Source organism: Mirounga leonina, unplaced genomic scaffold (genome assembly GCF_011800145.1).
Source record: "Mirounga leonina isolate KUSES-001 unplaced genomic scaffold, KU_Mleo_1.0 Mir_165, whole genome shotgun sequence".
NCBI lineage: Eukaryota > Metazoa > Chordata > Mammalia > Carnivora > Phocidae > Mirounga > Mirounga leonina.
Genome location: NW_023270415.1, coordinates 66,743,129 through 66,763,305, shown reverse-complemented (window position 1 = coordinate 66,763,305; position 20,177 = coordinate 66,743,129). Strand labels below are relative to the sequence as shown.

The 20,177-nt window shown below is 53.5% G+C and overlaps 1 protein-coding gene across 5 annotated transcripts in view; it reads left to right on the top strand.

Moving 5' to 3' along the window:
• Positions 1 to 19,667, top strand: part of MTSS1 (MTSS I-BAR domain containing 1) — a 160,731-nt gene extending 141,064 nt beyond the window's left edge. For 3 of the 5 annotated variants that reach the window (XM_035011892.1, XM_035011895.1, XM_035011894.1), the window contains 9 exons: positions 3,365 to 3,522; positions 4,936 to 5,043; positions 6,330 to 6,427; positions 8,303 to 8,513; positions 12,482 to 12,601; positions 13,480 to 13,674; positions 14,918 to 15,091; positions 15,650 to 15,812; positions 16,712 to 19,667. In XM_035011892.1, the coding sequence (XP_034867783.1) occupies positions 3,365 to 3,522; positions 4,936 to 5,043; positions 6,330 to 6,427; positions 8,303 to 8,513; positions 12,482 to 12,601; positions 13,480 to 13,674; positions 14,918 to 15,091; positions 15,650 to 15,812; positions 16,712 to 17,412 (1,928 nt within the window). In that variant the 3' untranslated portion in view covers positions 17,413 to 19,667. The remainder of the gene's footprint in view (positions 1 to 3,364; positions 3,523 to 4,935; positions 5,044 to 6,329; positions 6,428 to 8,302; positions 8,514 to 12,481; positions 12,602 to 13,479; positions 13,675 to 14,917; positions 15,092 to 15,649; positions 15,813 to 16,711) is intronic. The other 2 variants (XM_035011893.1, XM_035011896.1) reach the window with 2 other exon arrangements.
• Positions 19,668 to 20,177: the final 510 nt, after the last annotated feature.

Genomic DNA, 20,177 nt, shown 5'->3' with positions numbered 1-20,177 from the left:
CCTAAGAGGCTGCCAGTGAGTGGATGGGCTGACTGGGCATGCCTTGCCGGGCAGGCGGTGTTGAAGACATTGGACTTTTCTTGAAAGCACCAGGAGCTATTGAAATGAAGCAGTACTTTGCATTTTGCAAGTAATCTGGCGCTGCCCTGGACGGGCATAGGAGGTGACAAATTAGGGGACATTGTAGCTGTCCAGACTAGAGATGGAGGTGACCCAGGGAGGGTGGCCATAGCAGAGGTGAGCCGAGAGGATGGAGTCCAGCCCAGTGGGAGCTGGAGGGGCCGGCTGCACGGGGCCAGTTGGCCCGGGCTCCCTGAACGTTGCCGGCAGGAGCCATGAGAACGGGCTTTTGTATGTTGGCTCAGCACCCATACAGCTCTGGATTGTGTCTTAAAACCAGTGCAGCCAACTAGGGCATGGAATAATTTCTTCCACGGTTTTTTTATAAATATAATTATATGTTGTGTTGGCGAATTGAAGAAACACACATTGTGTTTCTAGGTTATGATGTATCTGAATGGAAATGTACTCACTGCCTATAATTGTAGCAGTCTTTACAGATTATACTGATTTTAGAATACTACAATTTGAAAGTCTTTTAATTATAATATAATACATATTTAAGATAACTTTGCTGTAATTATAGAATAATTAAAATTTATTATTTATATTTACCAGATTAGATGACCTGGGTCCCCGTCACTTTGCATTCCTATGGAGGTATATGCTTAAAAGTCAGTGTTAATTAATTGCAGATAGAAATGTGCTTTATACCCTGTGAAAGGAAGGGAAGAGCCACATTTTCCTAATTTCTTATAGGCTGATATGAGGAGAAATTGCTCCCGTAATCGAAGCACATCCCGGTGGACTTGGTCAAGCACTGTGGGTTTTAATCTATCTTCCCGACTCCCCTCCACCCTCGTCCGCTGCAACTGAGAACATTCTGATGCCTGGGGCCCTCCACGAAGGATGGAAAGACTTAAAGAGGCCTTAGATCAGCCCTGGAGAGGGGCCTGGCGGTTTTGTGGGCCCCAGAACAGCAGAGAATATTGAGAAGGCGTCCCAGGGCTTGACTACCGGAGGCTTGTGCCAGGTCCAACTTCGGTGTCTGTGGATTCAGCTGCACAAATCAGTAATTTAAGAGTGGAAGAGAAAGCCCCCATTTCTCATAGGGCCGATGACACCCCAGCCTTCCCTCCTAGAGCGTGTGCCCGCAGACAGTGGGTGTCCTCGGTGGGGAGCACCTGTCCCCTCCCTGGCCAGTCCCTGGTGAGAAGGGGCGCATGCTCTCTTGGGTCCCCTGCTGCTGCAGATGCGTGGAACCTGGGGTCTGGGGCCAGGTTCCCGTGTGGGGATGACGCCCCGCATCCTTGGGGAGACACAGAGGCAGTGGTGGGGAACCTGTAGGAGGTGCTAGAATTATCCTGAGGGGTAGGCAGTCAGCTTGGACATAGGCAAGCTCTCCCGTAGGGAATTGTTGGATCAAACCCCTGCATGGAATTCGCTCCTACCTGTTGTAGCCATCATGCGTTTGTGCTCCCTTGCCTCGCGGGAGTTGCTCATCCTGTGTTCACTGTGCTTTACCCGCCGTCCAAGGCTTTTTGAGGGGTGACTTTTGACTACGTAGGATTTTCCCTGTGCGTGCTCACCTACAACCTCATCCCCGCCCAGGAAGTGACTTTTCCTTAATAAAATCCAGAGACCTTTTCTGTTGGGATGTTCTTGAAGCCTGACCACCTCTTGCTCCAAATTAAGCTTTCTCATCTGCTTATGAGAGAAAACATGGAACATATTCCTACTTTCGAGGCAATTTCCCCTGAGCCGTTCCTTCTTCAGACCAAATAGCACATTGCATTTAACGTTCTCTACATCTTTTTAAAGAGGGGCAGACGGTGACTGCTCAGGCCCCTTGCCAGGAGGCGAGTGGGGTTCCCTCGTGCGGCTGAGGCCGTGGGGCAGAGGAGGAGGAGTCCAGCCTCCGGGGGGTCAGGCCGCGTGGGCTCTGTCCTGGCTCTCCAGCTTTTCCTGAATGACGTTGGACAAGCCGCTCACCTTCTCGAGGCCTCCGCTTCTAACCGAAACAGAAGCAGGTTGGACAACCCTGAAGGCCCCCTCCGTCTCTAACATTCTGTGGTTAAAATGACCGCTTATTGAGCGCCTGCTGTATACACACATGGCACTGTCATGGGTAGGGGCTGGGCGGGGAGAGTTCCAAGGCCCTGCCCTGAAGGGGTTTAGAAATGTTTTCTCTGTTCAGGTGATAGGCAAAGCCCCTGCGTGGGGACATGAGCACAGAAGCCTTTGAGCTGGGCTCTCGGGTGGTCACCCCTTTGTCCGCACCTACACATCAGGTCTGCAGTCGCCTCTCCTTCTGACACAGTGCCTGTGTTCATCTTCTAGCGTAGCAGACCTTTTCTCTGAAGAAGCAGAGCGTAAATATTCTTAGTCTAGGGGCCATACGGTGTGTGTTACGATTCCACTCTGCTCTTGCAGGAAGAGCAGGTATAGCGGTGTAAGAACGCGTGGGCGTGGCTGTGTGCGAATAAAACTTTATTTATGGAGATAGTTTGCTGACTTTAGAAAGTTCGAGTTTATAAAAGGTTACCACTCCAAAAAAATAAATAAATAAACGGTTAACACTCTGTCTTAAACCCTAGAAATGGTTGCCTCATCGTCACTGGGTCTGTGGACATGGCCGGGGATTACCTCACACGGGGCAGGCTCAGCACTGACTCTACCTTTAGGTTTTCACCAGCGGAGACCTGACTGTAGGTCTTTTTGTTCCTGGGCTTGTTTTATAAGAGGAACATTCAGGACTCTCCACTGGGGAGTTACACTGACTGCCAGGGATTCCCAGGGGCCTCCCCGAGACAGGAGAGTGGAGGCTTGCCATCTTTGTCTTCAGGGACAGAAGCTTCTGCCCGAACACAGGCTCTTTGATTGCGGCTGACCCGACAAACCAGCATGTACCCATTTTGGGAAACAACCACAGGCCCTCACCTTGTTCATCCCTTAGGCTCTCCGGAATGTTCTAAAAAGAAAGAATACTGTCTGGCTGCCACATCTGGGGTTTTGTTGGCAGAAGTCTCTGTGGGGTTGCACAAGGCAAGAAGGCCAGTCAGGAGGGGTCACCCAGGAAGTCTTCCTCGTCGGGAGGATAAAGGCGCCCTCCGGGCATTGGAAACAACCGGAAATGGCCGGTCCTCGGAAAACTGCGACCTTACATCCTGAGTATCCTTAAATAGTTGTTTTGAGTCCGGGAAAGAGGTGATGTCCACTCCGGCCAGGACTCGAGGGAGGAAGGGCATTTATTTTAGGGCTGGTGTTTCAGCGAGCCACGCTCGGGCCTTTGTTTTGTTTCCAGGGAGAGGCGATATCCAGCCTCAGTTGGACAGTGCTCTCCAGGATGTCAACGACAAGTATCTCCTGCTGGAAGAAACAGAAAAGCAGGCAGTCCGGAAGGCTTTGATTGAGGAGCGCGGCCGATTCTGCACCTTCATTGCTATGCTGCGGCCAGTGATTGTAAGTTAGTGGAAAGCTCTGGAAGGCTTCAGCTGCCAGTTTGGAGGAGATTTTCTTTTATCCATCCACCTGTCCTTGAGTCCCGGGGAATTTGCTGCGTGTCAGGGATCGTGATGGCGGAAGTGCTTCCGTAGGCTGGTGACGCTCTCTGGGTCGCCGTTCCTTGTTCATGGTTCTTAGCACCGGTCATTCACTTACTCTTTCTCCCCAAGTCAAGAAGGCCTTGCAGGGTGGTTCTTAAGGTGTGGTGGGCCCCAGGCCGGCAGCATCCCCTAGGAACCGGTTAGAAATGCAGCTTCTTGGGGCGCCTGGGTGGCTCAGTCATTAAGCGTCTGCCTTCAGCTCAGGTCATGGTCCCGGGGTCCTGGGATCGAGCCCCGCATCGGGTTCCCTGCTCGGCAGGAAGCCTGCTTCTCCCTCTGACCCTCCCCCTGCTGTGTTCCTTTCTTGCTGTATCTCTCTCTGTCAAATAAATAAATAAAATCTTAAAAAAAAATGCAGCTTCTTGAGCCCAACCCAGACCCTCCTGAATCCAAACCTCTGGGGTGGGGACCCAGTCATCTGGGTTTTAAACAAGGCCTTCGGGTGGTTTTGAGACTCGGTGGCCGACTTCAACACCAGTGAGTGACTGTGAAATTAATATGGGAAGATCCTCAATGAATCAGTGCAGACTTAATTTTTAAAGTAAATCATTTCCATGCGATAATTGAGGACTTCTGCTGTCAGCATTCTTGAAGCTGGTAAGACACCAGCTCATTTCCCTCAGCCCTAGCAAAATGCCCAAATAGGAGTCAGCCTCTGAGCATAGAACTTGTCCGTGGCTCATTCTTGCCCAGGCCTGCAGTCCCAGCTTGGCACTTCAGTGGAGCGGATGACTCCCTTCCGTAGTCTCCTGCTCCTGTCTCACTTGCCGTTTATTAAGTTGGTGGAAAACACAAGAGAGAAGGGGGAGAGTTAACGCTACTGCGCACACGTGGGCTGTCACAGAGATCCGTTATCCGATCCGGACCCAAATCACTCCCACTCGGGTCAGCCACTGAAGTGGAGTGACTTCAGAGCAGGGCCTCAGCCCGTGGAGGGGCTGTGCTGCAGGATCCCGTGGGAATACGCAGGCGGACCATCTGAGCAGGTGTGCTAGCCCCCCCCCCCCCCAGCACTGCAAGGAAGGCCACGTGTTTGCTTTGACTTGCTCACCATGTCTGGGGAGCGCAGTCACTCCATAATTATGGCAGAGTCCTTTTTCCCTTGGTGTTTCCCAAGAGAGAGGGGAGGCGGTAGCGCCTTCAGCACAGATGTACCAGTCTCGGGCGCCTTTTCCGAAACGCTGAAAGGGTTAGACAGAGAAACAGTTGGACCAAGACAAGGAAGTGAATCACTCATGATGACAACATGCTGTGCATTACTGTCCTTCAGGAAGAAGAAATCTCAATGCTAGGGGAAATAACTCACCTTCAGACCATATCAGAAGACCTGAAAAGCCTGACCATGGACCCTCACAAACTGCCGTCCTCAAGTGAACAGGTAGGAGGCGTGGGTTGAGCACTCAAGAGAGCAAACCAAAGACCTAAAGGTTCAAGGTCTTGAGGGTTCCTTGAGGCATTATCCCATTTAAAATCCTGTTGGTGTTTCACATGGTGATACATAGTCGTCATCTCTGCGAGCCATTATAGAGCACCTGTTGTGGGCCAGGTCGTGTTCTAGGCTCTTTGCATAGCCTTCCTCAGCTAATCTTCACTGTTATTCCCATTTTATAGAGCAGGACAGTGAGGCACGGAGAGATAAAGTCACTTAGCCACGTTCACCTAGCTAATTAGTGGCAGAACTGGGATTTGAACCAAGTAGTCAAGAGTCCGTGGTCTTAACCATTGTGTTTATCTGTCTTCTAGAAATAAACTCGTATAGGAACATGACCGTGATCTTGGTCATCCTTGTGAACCAGTCTCACTGAATTTCTCCCATTCTAATTAATTAATGCGTGAGGCTCTCTCTTATGAAAAAGATGACATTTTTCATGCTTATTCATTTAGTTCACATGACAGTAACATTATATCAGGTGGGAACAGCTGACGAATCACGTGCTGGCTTTTGCCCTTTGTACAAAATTCTTACTGCCTCCCTGGAGAACCAACTCCGAAGACAAACACAAGAGTGTATATTTTCCGTTCTATGAAATCGCTTTTGTTAAAACACAGCCGGCGTGCATTGACTCAATAAATAGACATTTATTGAGCATCTACTGTAAGAATGAAAGGTAGCCCTCACATTCATGTACTTACTTGTCAGGCGGGGGAGCCAGATGCAGAAGTAACTGCGAAAGAATTGGCTTTTGCTCCTGATTCTGCCAGGTTTTCAAATATCAAGTTGTGGTCAGATAGGGCACAAGTGATCACCAAATATCAAGCAGCTAAAATGCAAGATCACCCAATCCTGAAACCGTGATTGAACCTATAGTTCTCGAAGACAAAAGTCCTATAAATTCTAGCCTGGATTATAAATGACTCTTGTAAATTGTTCATCTGTAACTGTAAATCAATCTCTCTGTCTTTCTCTCTCTCTCTCTCTAGACTGATATTCATGGTCCCCTCCCTCCCCTTGCAATTTTTTTTATATTTTTGCTTGTGTCAGAAAAAGGATGAGGACATTGATGGATTGGTAGTATGGTTCTTTAATTTAAAAAAAGACCTGAACAACAGTTTTTACATTATACCTCTGGATGATGGCAGAATTTTGATGTTACTGGTAGAGATTTGATGGATAACGTTTCCCTGCTCAGCTCCTTGATTACCCACTTGGCTCTGTCCCCTTAGGTGATTTTGGACTTGAAAGGCTCTGATTACAGTTGGTCGTACCAGACGCCACCCTCTTCCCCCAGCACGACCATGTCCCGCAAGTCCAGCGTCTGCAGGTAAGTCAAGCTGGACCCTGCTCCTCCTGACACACTCGAGAAGCATCTAGAATAGTTCTGCCATCTGCAGAATTGTTTCCTAGCAGTTTTCTGTTTGACCGCTCTTGGCTTGCTGACTGCAGAGTTTACTGTCCTCTTCTTGAAGGATGGAAGGTTCACCATGCATCACTGATCCTTCTTGGTGTCCTCGACCGACTGATCTTTTTCTTGGACTTTCCGAAGCCAAATGACCTTCCCCTTCTTGTGAATGAGTGTTGAGAGTAAAGAGCAGGTTGGATCTGCCAAATCTGTGTCCGGTTGTGTCTCTGTACACACTTGTGTGTGTGTCCTTTCATATTTGAGCGTGTCTAGTGAACACTGAACAGTGATTTCAGACTGAAGACGCTACATCCTGACGTTCCGGAACCTGAAAATGTTGGTTGATTTAGTGTCCTCTTTTGTAGGCTGTGTGTGTGTGTGTGTGTGTGTGTCTTTGACAAATCTACTGGGTTTTCAGTTTGGTAACCAAGAAAACCATCTCACTGGTATAAAATGAAGCTGCATGAGTATCTTGTCTCTCTTAGAGTGTGAGCTTCAGTCGAAAATCCCGTAGCACTGACGGCATCGGCTATGAACTTGGTGGAGCGCAGATGCCCTCTTCTGGCTGATTGGCAGGCTGGGGGGGGGAAGGGGGAAGCAAAAATTATGATGATCATCCCCAGCCGCAGTCATTTCCTCTGGCACGCTCCCCTGTATCTGTCGGAGCGTCCACACCAAGTGATTCTAGCCTGGGGCAGTCACACGGCCTTGACCACATTGGCTGTCAGCGTTGGCGAAATTTGACAAGACTCTTGCCAGAAGCAGAAACCGCAAACTTTCTAATCCTGGGCTGGGTTGTTTGTTCTATCCCTTCTGATACTTCTACGACTGTACTTTATATCTCGGTTGGGACCACAGAACTCTGTTCAGGTTTCTGGTTTTCATAATTTGAGTAATTACCGTGCAGAGCGTTATTCGTTAGAGGTGGAAATGGAAGCAGACAACACCTCCAGGGAGTGTATCACTTCTCGACATCCTGTTGACTGTTCATCTCGGAAGCAAACAGCTTAGCATTGACTCCCTGGTGGTGTCGAAAGCTGCCCGCCTCTCTCCAGGTGTGCCGGTCACACCCAGCCCGCAGATACTGTCACAGATTCTTGTGGTCAGGGTAAAGCCATTCATTAAAGCATCACCTTTGTTAATAAGAGGTACGGCACGGTGACATGGACACACTGAGTGGATTTGCTGATGTTCTTTATGATGGTCTTGAGCCAGGTTCGTGTAGGATGGAGTCACCTCGAGGAGTCCCTTGGCACCTGCACTTCCAAGGCGTCGGTTGTCTGGGTTGACCTTGGTTTCCTGGCCCCAGATGGTCCATCTAAGGGAGACCCTCGCATATTCTAACCGGGTGGCGCTGCAGCCTCATGGTTTTTGCTACAGGGTCATGGGATTCTGCGAGCTGCTGAGCAGGGACGATTAGCCCCATCTTTTCCTGCCGCAGACATTAGGTCTGTAGCTTTTTGGTGGTAGATGACGTGGCAGAATCGGGTAGCACTGGACTCTTCAGAGTCATGAGCCTCCATGCTAAGGTCACCTCGTGGCACCATCAGAGAAGTGAGTCCCGGCAGACTCCTGGTTTATGATAACTCTAGTTTTCTCTCCCCTGCTCACGTGAAGAAGCTTTTGTTTGCTAGCTGAATCATCTGCTGGCTTTGAAACCATGCCTTACCGTTTGCCCCGCTTTTCTGTGGCAGGGGGCTGACTGCATTATGTTCTCCCCCCCCCCCCCCCCCCCGTTTTTCCCGTCGCTCCTTCCTCCTCCCCTCCCACGCCTGCTCCCTCTGCTTGCCCCCACAGCAGCCTGAACAGTGTGAATAGCAGCGACTCGCGCTCCAGCGGCTCCCACTCCCACTCCCCGAGCTCCCACTACCGTTACCGCAGCTCCAACTTGGCCCAGCAGGCGCCCGTCCGCCTGTCCAGCGTGTCCTCCCACGACTCAGGATTCATTTCCCAGGACGCCTTCCAGTCTAAGTCGCCGTCCCCCATGCCGCCAGAGGCCCCCAACCAGGTAAGGGGGCCCCGGGCTCCAGAAGCGGCTGTGGCGTCTAGTGCCCGGGCCCCCGCCCGTGGCTGCCACCAGGGAAGGACGGCGGCTCTAGCAGAGCCCTGTCCTCTTCCCACGAGAGACCTCTGGTCTAAGCTGTCACCTTTCGATGAGTTGTTTCCCCAAAGGGCGAGAACTCTAAGTTGGGGTTGAAGCCTGTCTCCATGGCGGTGATGGTCGCGTCACCCCGTTGGGTCGGGGAGTTTTCTTACGCAAGGAGACGGACCACCCTCTGGCGCCCCTGTCAGTGTCCGGCTCAGCGTGGTGCTTAAGGAACGACATTGGTGCAAGGGCGGCCCCTCCCCCCCCGCCCTCTCTGCTTCCCTCTGAGCGGTGGAGATTCTGGGAAGCCTTCCGGGGCACTGCCCGGTTCCCTGTCGCAGCTGGCGCGAGAATGAGAGTGGATCCTGAGAGCCCTTGCAGATGGGTTCGGTTGGCCTTCTGCTCCCGGGACGAGGGACGATGGGGACTCTTCCAACCGCCGCTGCTTAGGCGGCGGCGCTAGACCCAGCGCAGCCCAGGCCAGCGGTTGCAGCAGGGGCAGGGGCTGGAGGGGGCACTGGGACGCCCTCCCCCTGCTGCCCTCTCGGTTCCCCCTCCCCCAGCCCCCGTCCCTGTCCCCTAGCGGCAGGGGCCTGGCTTCCCCCTTTGTAAGCGGCCCACGCCATCTGCTGGGGAGCCCTCTGCGCTCTCTGGGGCTGCCCACAGCCTTTGGTCCGGGAGCCTGTGGACTCAGAAGGTCACGTGCTTGCCTTGTTTATACAGGTACCCAATTTGCGTCACAGTCCCTGAGTATCTACCGTGTACCCGGCACCACCCTAGGGCCTCCCCCCCGCCCCCCACATGCTGTCCCTGTCGTCCTTCCGACAGCCACGGGGAGTATTTTTACGCCTACTCGGTTGTGGACACGGGGGCTCAGAGATGTGACTTCCCCACGTTGTGCTACCATGTGACCTGCAGGGCAGGGGGCGGGGGGGGGGGGCTCCCGAACAAGGGCTTCTGATGACTGATCCAGAGCCCTTTCTGTTCTTTCTCAGCCGTAAGGCGTCCTTGGAAGAGTGTTTGGGGGGCACTTCCTGGAGAGGAAGCAGCTGCAGTGTTGTGGGAATTTAAGCCAGAAGGCGACTTGCCTGACTTGCCTGACATTGCTGAACCCAGAGGCTCTCAGCTCGGTGGGCCCTCTGGCATTTTCCAGCCCTCTCAGGAGACTCACTCTGTGCTCCTGGGATGGAGACTCGACCTCACACAGAAACATCGAGGGCCAAGAGCCTTGGCTTTAAGCTCTAACGTGCTTGTCCTCGCGGGGGTGCTCTGGCTTGGTCTGTCAGGTGCCCCCCCGCCTGTCGCCGCCGCGTGCGCACTAAACCACACCTGTGTGTCTTGAAAGCAGTGTGAATGGTTGGAAGCAAAACAGGGACGTGCGATTCTTCCAAGGCTGTTCCTCTGCGCGGCCGAATTCTGTGTGTGTGGTTAGTCCGCGGACACGTTAACAGGGTATCGGGTGCTGACGCTCCTTTCTACGGAGGGGGAGGCCTTGCGCTCCAGCCTTCCTGTCGCACCGTGAGTGGGGGTCAGGCTGAAGCGAGGCTTCTGCCTCCGGCTACGCTGAGGGAAGCAGAAGGTGGCGTGTGGGGATTTACTCAAATCTGAAAGCCGGTGCCCAAGATCTGCTTGGCTGGCAGCTCTAGGGTAGTCTTAATAAGCTCAGGGATGCTGCAGCATTTAGTAGAGAATTCTAGTTTTACAAAAAGGCATTAGGGCTGCTTGTAGTTGTAAGGTAAAGGGGAAGCTTAAGGAAATCGTACAGATCACATAGGCCGGAGCATTTATTTAGGACGTGAGGAAGGGAACACACATCTCTAAGCGGCAGGACCCCTTCATTGCTCCCCTCAGTCTCATGGCTCGAAGTGAGTGCCGAGTGACGGAGGATGTTAAGAATTCTCCCGTTTTCCTACCCTGTGCTCTTTTCAAGTCGTACCTTAGTGCCTTAGGCCCAGGAGTGGGGCTGTGTCTGTGGTGAGGGTCTCATCCTAGAGCTCTTCATTCCATCAAGGTGAGAGGATCTTTAGGAAAAACGAACAGAAGTCAAAGGAAATAGGAACCCATAGCCCTGCGCTGGTTTATGGGCTTTTTTTCAAGTTGAACAGACTTGAATTGGAGGGACCAAAATGAACAGCCCTGGCAAATTACAGAGATAACCGGCTTCTCTGGACACAGACGCACACATACACATACGCTTTCGCCTTATCGTCATCCATTGGATACAGAGTCTCATTTCGTCTTCTTCCGTTCAATATTACTGATCCCTAAAGATGAAAGAAATTGAGGTTTAGATTAAGCCCGAGGTTCCCCCACTGAGAAGTGACAGAAACGTTACTTGGATCCGAACCCCTCAAACTTTGGATCCGGGACCGGTTCACCAGACCCCAAGCTTGAGGGGCTGCCAGGGCACCCGCCAGGGAGCCTGTCCTTGCTGTGGTGCCACGGGGCCCCATGCGGCAGACTGTCTTCTTGGAGTCTCGCTGCTTGCAGGATGGAGAGCCCGGATGGAGATGGTTGGCGGAAACTTTTCTTTCTCTGGCAGTGAAAGAAGTGGACAGAAACATGAGTCCGGCCTCCTTGACAGGGGATGTGGGAACACTTTGGGGGAAGTAATAGTAGACCCCAGTAGGGTTGGGCTTATTTATTTATTTATTTATTTATTTATTTTAAAGATTTTATTTATTTATTTGAGAGAGCACATGAGAGGGGGGAGGGTCAGAGGGAGAAGCAGACCCCCCGCTGAGCAGGGAGCCCGACGCGGGACTCGATCCCGGGACTCCAGGATCATGACCTGAGCCGAAGGCAGTCGCCCAACCGACTGAGCCACCCAGGCGCCCTGGGCTTATTTAAACGAAAGGACGAGCCAGAGATTGCAGCTAGCTGTGAACAAAATTTAGAGCAAATACCTGGGTGTGCCCAAAGCACTATCCCAGGGGACCCAGTTTCTACGGAAGAGATGGTCATTGTCACGCATCCATTCAGTAATTCCAAGCACCTGCCACGTGCCAGAACAGGACTAGAAAGTTGAGACGGATCGGTGAGCCCCCTGGCCCAGTCCCTGCCTGAACTGAATGTCAGGAGACTGACCTGGGAGCACAGACCCTGGCCGATGGCGGGGCGGGGCGGGGGGTGACCCCCAGACTGGAGGTTCAATAAAGATCGGCACGAAGGGATGTTGTTCCAAGTCAGACCTCCTTTCTGTAATGGCCCCGCTCCAGATGCTTCCTCCCTCCCTGAATGGCCACTGGAAACATTGCGCTGAGCTCAGGGCTTCACTGTCCCAAACCTCAGAATCATTTCCCAGGCAGAGAAACCTAAAAACCTGTCCTGCGAAGATGCAGCTTCAGAGGGGCTGGAAACTGCCCTTCATGGGCGCAGAGGCTGCATGTGACCAGGGGCGAGGCCGGGAGTTGGAGACGTTGGAGCCAAAGCCCGACCGGGGGGCGGGGGGGTGTCAGTCCTCAGCTAACAAAGGGGCCTGTGCACCTGGGAGATGCCAGAGGCAGGCCCCCCCTGGGACCTGGGCTTGTGGCGTGAGGAGAGATGCCCGGGGGAACACCGGGAGTTCCCGCCCCTGACCGGCGCCCTGCACAGACTAGACACACCCAAATTGGGCTCCCGGCTGCGGGGGGCTGACAGCCTGGCAGGTCTGGGCCTTGCCACGTCTCCGGCTTCTTTTCGAGGGCTTGGAAGCCTCTGTGTGTGTGTGCAGTCTTGGGGGGAAAAAAATAACCCTAACCCTCTGCTTCTCTCATCCTTCCCTCTTCTGTGTATATGTCTCTCTCTCTCTCTCTCTCTCTCTCTCTCTCTGTGCGTGCCCTCCCCCCGCCCCATCTTCTCTTTCGGTTTCCTGCTACTTCTGGTGGCTCGTGGTCCCTCCCTGCCGGCAGAACTCGTCCAGCTCGGCCTCCTCCGAAGCCTCGGAAACCTGCCAGTCCGTGAGCGAGTGCAGCTCGCCCACCTCGGTCAGCTCAGGCTCCACCATGGGCGCCTGGGCGTCCACAGAGAAGGTGACCGGCTGGGCCCCCGGCCACCGCGGCCACCCTTCTCCGCCCCCCCTCCCCGCCCGCCACTGGCCGTCACCGCCGGGACCTGAAACCTGAAATCAACCAAAGGCACACCCTGAGCAGCCACTCTTGGGGACAGAGAGAGGGACAAGGCTGAGGGCTTTTTCTTGAATGGGCGCCAGCCTCCTGAGCCATGACCTTGCCGTCGTCCTGAGGGAGAGGAAGGGATATGGGGAACTCGGGGGTGGAAGGCTCCTTCCCAGAACAATGCCGTGTGCTCATCCATCTCCCCTTTGCCGTCCCAAGCCCCCCTCCCCCACTGTGGCCCCCTTGTCGCCGTAGCCACACCGCCCGATGGGACCTCCTGCTGCATCAGAGGCTGTGTGCTTTTCTGCCTTTTAGTTTGCTGACCCCTCCTCCCTCTTCACCCCGATTTGGAATCTGCTCCTGAACAGTGTGATGATTTCGGAAACCTAGAATGAACAGATTTAGTTGACGCTTGAGAATGTTTAAATTTGCATAATGAGATGAGCAGATCACGATCACCCTGAAACTCTGCTTCGTTGGCTAAATGATCAAAAACCATTGGGAACGCCACAAGTGAAGGACACTGGTCAATTTCCACACTATTCCAGAATGTAGATAAGTTATGTCCTTGACCGAGCACTTGCCTGGTGTCCCACGGGTACTCTTTGCCCCGTGGCCCTTTTCACCCCACGGATCATCCACGAGCAGCAGAGCCCCGCCGCTTGTTTGCCGAATAAAGGCTCCGGTCCCCTCCTCCCTTGAATGTCAATGCCATCTTGTACCTCCACACTCATCCTGTTATATTAATTTTATTTTCCTTTCTCCCCCCCCTTTTTTGTTTGTTTTGTTTCCAGTTGTCTAACGGGTTTTCTCACTGTAGTTTGCCAAGTGAATCCCATGTGGGGCCCATGGGGGCAAGCCTTTCCCCTCATTGCCCGCCTGCCTCCCGCCTGCTCCCTCGGGTCACCTCTGTCCACCTTCCAGACTTCGCTCATTATCACACCATTGGGCCCGGCATGTTCCCGTCATCTCAGATCCCTAGCTGGAAGGTTTGTGTCTCTCCTCCCTCCCCTCCTCTCCTCTCCCTCCGCCCCCTCTCATGGCTGTGCTCCCCCCACTTCTGTCCCACGATCCCCCATCCTGACCCCCCTCAGCCCTCCCTTCCACACTCTGCCTTCCTCCCCATAGAACCCCTCTCCCTAAGAAAGTTCCCACCGGGAAGAACCAAAAAGCAGCAGGCAGATCTGAGGGAGAAATTTGCACGCGGAGCTGAGATGGGAGAGGCTCCCTGTCACGCACCTTCCCTCAGCCCGGGCAGACGGTGGCGCCCTGCAGTTCCGCGCTGCTGGGGGCCGCTGCGGGGTGTCAGCATTACAGGGGCTGGGAGCCACTGCCCTCCCCGGCCGCGTGCCCCAGACTTGCCCCTCGAGTCCCTTACTGGGCCACGGCAACAGAACCATAATGCAAACTGGGGGTTGGCTTACCATGCTTGATCTCAAAAGTAAATGCAGACTTTATTTTTTAGTCTCATTTGTTTACTCTCAAAATGTGTTTGCCTTAATACAAAAACAAAGTTTTAAAATGAGTTCCTAGCAAGTCCAATCCTATTCTGAGAGGTGGTGTCCCTACTTCGAATAGTAGGTGATCCCAGGCTGCGGCATTTTGAGGTCTCGACTTAATCCCTCACAAGTAGTGTGGACCCCTCGTGCTCCTCAAAAATCTTTCTGCTGACCCCAGAGGCCTCCCCTCCCTCTGTGAGGGCCTCAGGGGGGCACTTCCCGGGTGCCCTTTGGGGCCCAGGCCCAGTTTCCTGGAGGCGGAGGTTCAGCCTCAGCGGGAGGGGCTGACTCCCGTTAGTGCCCCCTGGTGGCCACTTGGCTCAAGTGAAGCCATTTGGGCTGGAGGAGAGGGGGTCCCTTCAGACACCCGCAGGGAGGGCCTGGTCCCCGGGGCATGTGCTCTCCACCGGCTGGGGCCTTCAGACACCTTAGACAGTTGGTCAGCTGCAGGTGGCTACTAACTAAGAGTCACCCACAGGTACCTGCCTGGTTGGTGAGGGTGTTTCATCTTTGGGCGGATAGGAGGAAAGGGGAGGTTCCCCGGGGGCCCCGCCAAAGGATTTTCCAGTCCCTCCTTTTAGAGCCGGGTGAGGACGCGGTAGAAGGGCCTGCTGGCCTGTCCTAGCCCGAGCTTCCCCAGAGGCCGGCTGCCTTCTGTGGGCAGCTGTCCGGAGGCTTCTACAGCCTTCCGGATGGCGGAGGCCAGGCGCCTGACGGCGTGCCTTCTGCTTAGGACTGGGCCAAGCCAGGACCCTACGACCAGCCTCTGGTGAACACCCTACAGCGCCGCAAGGAGAAGTGGGAGCCAGACCCCAGTGGAGGAGGGCCCACGGCCGCGGGGGGCGCGCCCGCAGCGGCTGACGAAGCGCAGAGACCGCGGAGCATGACCGTGTCAGCTGCCACCAGGGTGACGCCTTTTTTTTTTTTTTAAGATTTTATTTATCTGACAGAGACACAGCGAGAGAGGGAACACAAGCAGGGGGCGTGGGAGGGGGAGAAGCAGGCCTCCCGCGGAGCAGGGAGCCCGATGCGGGGCTCGATCCCAGGACCCTGGGATCATGACCTGAGCCGAAGGTAGATCCCTAACGACTGAGCCCCCCCAGGGGCCCCAGGGTGACGCTTTTATTCGCTACAGCTGGTTGGACCCCTCTAGCCCTGGCTGGCGGCCGTGTGCTGACCGGCACAGGGGGCCGAGTCGGCCCGGCACTGGAGGGGCTTGAGCCCCGACCCCCACTCCCTGTTCTGTAGTGATTAGAGGGCCCCCAGGGAAGGGCCTGGCACTGAAATCGGACTCCTGGAACTTTCTAGAGCCTGGGTAGGACCCACAGACGGGTGATGTTCACGGGAGCGGGTTAGGAGTAGTACTGAGGCTCCCACTTGAAGGACGCAGAACGGCTCTGGGGACATGGGACGGGGGATTCACGGCCCTGGTGGCTTGTCTGTCTCTGTCGCCTCCCCGCTGCAGCCTGGTGAGGAGATGGAGGCGTGCGAGGAACTGGCGCTGGCCCTGTCGCGGGGCCTCCAGCTGGACACCCAGAGGAGCAGCCGGGACTCGCTGCAGTGCTCCAGCGGCTACAGCACCCAGACCACCACCCCGTGCTGCTCGGAGGACACCATCCCCTCCCAAGGTACGAGGCAGCCCGGGCTGGCGGCGGCGGCGAAGCGGCGGCCTCCCTCCTGGGCGGGGGCCGCGCCGCCACAGCGACTGCGCCGCGGTCTGTGGCGGTCAGGGCGCCCCGAGCCCGAGCCCCGGGTTCGGAACCCACTCCGCCCAGTCCCCCGGGAGCCCTGCGTCCCTCAGCGCCGCGCGCGCCAGCCAGATGGCAGCCCAGGGGCCAGAGGAGGGGGGGGGGGGACCGGCCCGAGTGCAGCCCGTCGCTCCAAGCTCCTGAGACTGCGTGGGCCCCCGCAGGGCCGTTTTGCTGTCCCGGGGAGCAGCGGGCGGTGCGTGGGGTCCTCCGGGGCGCGCTGCCGGCCGTCCCGCAGTGCCGCGGCGGGTGCTGCGGCGGCTCAGAAGCCCGCTCTGCGCCCACCGCCCTCGGGAGCCCGGGTGCCGAGACGAAGCGCGCACGCCTCGGGCTGCGGCCGGACTGCGCGCGTGGTTTCGGGGGCTCGGCGCCCGGGGCTCCGCTCGCTCTCCTGCCTTTGCCCGACGCGTGACTCGGGCGGCGGTGGTAGTCCGGCTGAGGCTGGATCCTCGCGTCCGCCTCGGGACCGGCGGGGGTGTGGCGTTCCTCGCCTCTTCCCGCCCGCCCCCTTACTCCGCCGGGAGACGCTGGGGGGCAGCGAGCCCGCTCTGGGCGTCCGCTGCCGTCCTGGGGCCCAGGGTTAGAGCGGGGAACCGAAGACCCCTGCGGGGACTGCTCGGACGTCGAGGGCTTCTCAGGATGGTGCAGAGACTGGGGGAGGCTGGGGATGAGGTGGCGGGTAGAGCATCTTGCCTCTTGTGCCTTTTGTTCCTCCGACACCAAAGAACCGAAAAGCAGAGCTGCTGCCGCGGAGAGTCCTAATCAAATCTTATCATCAGTTTCAGATTATGATTATTTCTCTGTAAGTGGCGACCAGGAGGCAGATCAGCAGGAGTTTGACAAATCCTCCACCATCCCGAGAAACAGCGACATCAGCCAGTCCTACCGACGGATGTTCCAGGCCAAGCGCCCAGCCTCAACGGCTGGCCTCCCCACCACCCTCGGACCGGCTATGGTCACCCCGGGGGTTGCAACCATCCGACGGACCCCTTCCACCAAGCCTTCTGTCCGCCGGGGGACCATCGGAGCCGGCCCCATCCCCATCAAGACCCCCGTGATCCCCGTCAAGACCCCAACCGTCCCAGACCTGCCCGGGGTGTTGCCCGCGCCCCCGGACGGGCCAGAGGAGAGGGGTGAGCACAGCCCTGAGTTGCCGGCTGTAGGCGAGGGCCCCCAGGGTGTCACCAGCATGCCCTCCTCCATGTGGAGCGGCCAAGCCTCCGTCAACCCTCCTCTCCCAGGCCCGAAGCCAAGTATCCCCGAGGAGCACAGACAGGCGATTCCAGAGAGCGAGGCCGAAGACCAGGAGAGGGATCCCCCAAGTGCCACTGCTTCCCCAGGCCAGATCCCGGAGAGCGACGCTGCAGAGCTGAGCCCGAGAGATACTCCGCAAGGGGAAGACATGCTGAACGCCATCCGAAGGGGCGTGAAACTGAAGAAGACCACGACCAACGACCGCTCAGCCCCTCGCTTCTCGTAGGCGCGCTAGGCTCCCAAGAAACGCTGCCAGTGGGGGAAGGAACTGTTTAATTCATAAAACCTAATTTGTCTCGATCCATTCCAATCTATAATCAGACAAAAGATTTTGTAGGCAACTCAGAATACAGCTCTTTTGAAATTGAAAGTACTCGACACCTTTAGATAAGAATTAAAAGCAACATATGTAACTGACATAACTTTGATCTTTTAATTTGTAAATATTGACCGTTTTCTTTCTGCACATTCTAATCTTAGTTTCCCTTTTGATTTTTCTGAAGGTGCCAAATTCCATTTAACTTTTTTACAAGTCTTTGTAAAATTTTAAATGCATAATGGGTTGGGGGGGTGGTCGGGGCAAGGGGAAACACAAAGTAGTTAATTTCAGAAAAAAAGATAACTCTACTTATTAGCCTTTTCTTTTCTCTCTCCTTTTTTTCCTGCAAGCTTTTGTAGATGCATTGTAGTAGTCTGGCTTAGAAGCAAATTCAAGTTATTTTAATGTACAAACAAAATGGATCAAGGGTTAAAATCTTCATTTACATGTAGTATGTTCTGGCTGAGAAAAGCAGGAGTAACAAATGATGAGCAATATTCGGAGTGAAGTAAATCCGGAAATGGTAGACTCTGTTGGGATTGGGGGGGAGGGCCGTGGGAGGGGCACACAGTCAACATAGCCGATCCTGTTAACATTTAAGAGTAGCCTCGTAGGTTGAATTTCTAGTAGCTTCATGGTAAATGCATCCGAATAAGCCATACTGGATTGCAGTGTTTGTTTCTGTAGGGTGTTTAAGGACTTCCTTTGTCCCACGATTCCTCTTGACTGCACACAGCACCCACCTCCAGTCCCGTGCATGCTGCCGCCACCGGGTAGACCCAGAGCTCCCCCCCCGCCCCCCTTCAGTTACTCGTCTCTCGTACCCACGTTCATTGAATCCAAATACATCCAAAAAGGGTAAGGCAGTTTTAAAAATGTGAAAACATTTAAAAATGATAGCAGGGAATTCTTAGATATAGCCAATGCCTTTTACTTAACCGTGCCCAGCAGGCTGGGCGCGTTGAAAAGTCCAAATATTTTGAACAAACTCGAGCGGATTTAACAAGGGTAACCAGCTTGGAATCTAGCAACTTGCCAATGTGTTTACCGACCTGGGGGCTTGTTTTTCTTCTCTTCTTTTAAATAAGTGGCAGTTAATTGGCATCATACCAAACATTGAAGAGCGGAGGATTTATTTATTGTCACTGGGAATCTGACCACTATACTGTCCCTTCTTCTTTTTTTTTTTTTTTTTTTGGTATTCTAGGTAATGTTTTTTGGAATGGATTTATGTCTTTTTTAAGTGAAAGTTAAATTTGTTCTAATGCCCATTCCCTAAAGCCAACAGAGATTTGTAGATTTAAAGGGATCTTGTTTGGAGAAGACATGTTCAAAAGGACCAAGCAAGCCCCTTAGCACTCGGGTCAGTTTCTCTTGAAGAAACCGGAGCTTGGTGGGTCCCACAGACCCTGCAGGTTTCTGTTGGCTCTAATCTTCAGTTATATAATCTTCTGCTTTAATACCTAACTGCACTGGATGTGAGAGTAACGCACCTGTATAGTCACTGTTCTAGATATTAACATTTAACACTGCTGTGATTGCTCAAGGGCATTTTATGTTATGGCTTTAAAGCAAAGGCATGATTATTAGAAACTATTTAAGCTTTTTTTCTTTGAAGAACAAGCTCCTTCTTCAGAATATAAGCAACAGTAGTGCCTGTGGTTTAGCCCACCAATCTTGATGACTACAAGTAGCTGATGCATTGTGCATATGATGCTTGAGATGGTTTTTGCAAAAGCAGAAATCACTACAAGGTAATGACAATAGATAAAAGTGGTATTTTAAACCTTGGAAATAAATGGATGTAACTGTACCTTGGTACAGCTTTTCACTTGTTTAGTTTTTAAACGCTAGTATAATCTGAATAAATTTAATATAAAATGTTGCCAAATTCAATGTAGAAAGAATGTGACGACACACCTTGGGTAGTTCTGTTTGTGTTTTTGCATATTGTAAAAGCAGGGTCACAGCTAAAAATAAAGAAATCGTTTCTAAAGGTAAATTATTGTGGTTTAGTTGCTAGTTTGTACTGAGAGTTGACCTCTCCCCGTGCAGTTTTTTGTTCTAAACTTGTATAAATAACAGTTGTGTAATGTGTCTCCCTTCTACCTTGTAACAATTGCTTCAGCCTACATTATAAATAAAGAACCACTAGAAAAAGTCCTGGATGTCAAGACTTATTAAAATTCAGTTCCAGGTCTTCATCAACTGTTAGGAGACGCACGCAGACTCCGACTGGGCTTACTTAGGAAACCAGAGAACATTACCTCTGGGATGGCCCTGGGCCCTAAGAACACTAGCAGCCTCCACTCATGAACTGTTTGAACGTAATTCTAGTGAGTTATCACCAACTGAAAGCCAGTGGGTTTGGTTGATGATGGTTTTAAAAATGGCTCTACCTTTAAAAGACACTGCTTCCAACACTTAGAGTTCTGCTGTCCCCTTACCTGGGAGTCCGCAGACCACCCAAGCTACAGTAGAGAGGCAGAGCCGGAAAACCGTCCCGGGGAAGCTTCACCCCAGCCCCCAAACCTCCGCTCCCGAGCAAAGCCCGTGAACTCCAGGCTGATTCGTTGAGTATGTGCTGCTTAGAGTTAACCTTTTAATCACACTAAAATGTCATTCCTGGCACCTTTACAAAACCAAAATGTTTTCTCAAGTCCTCAGGATTT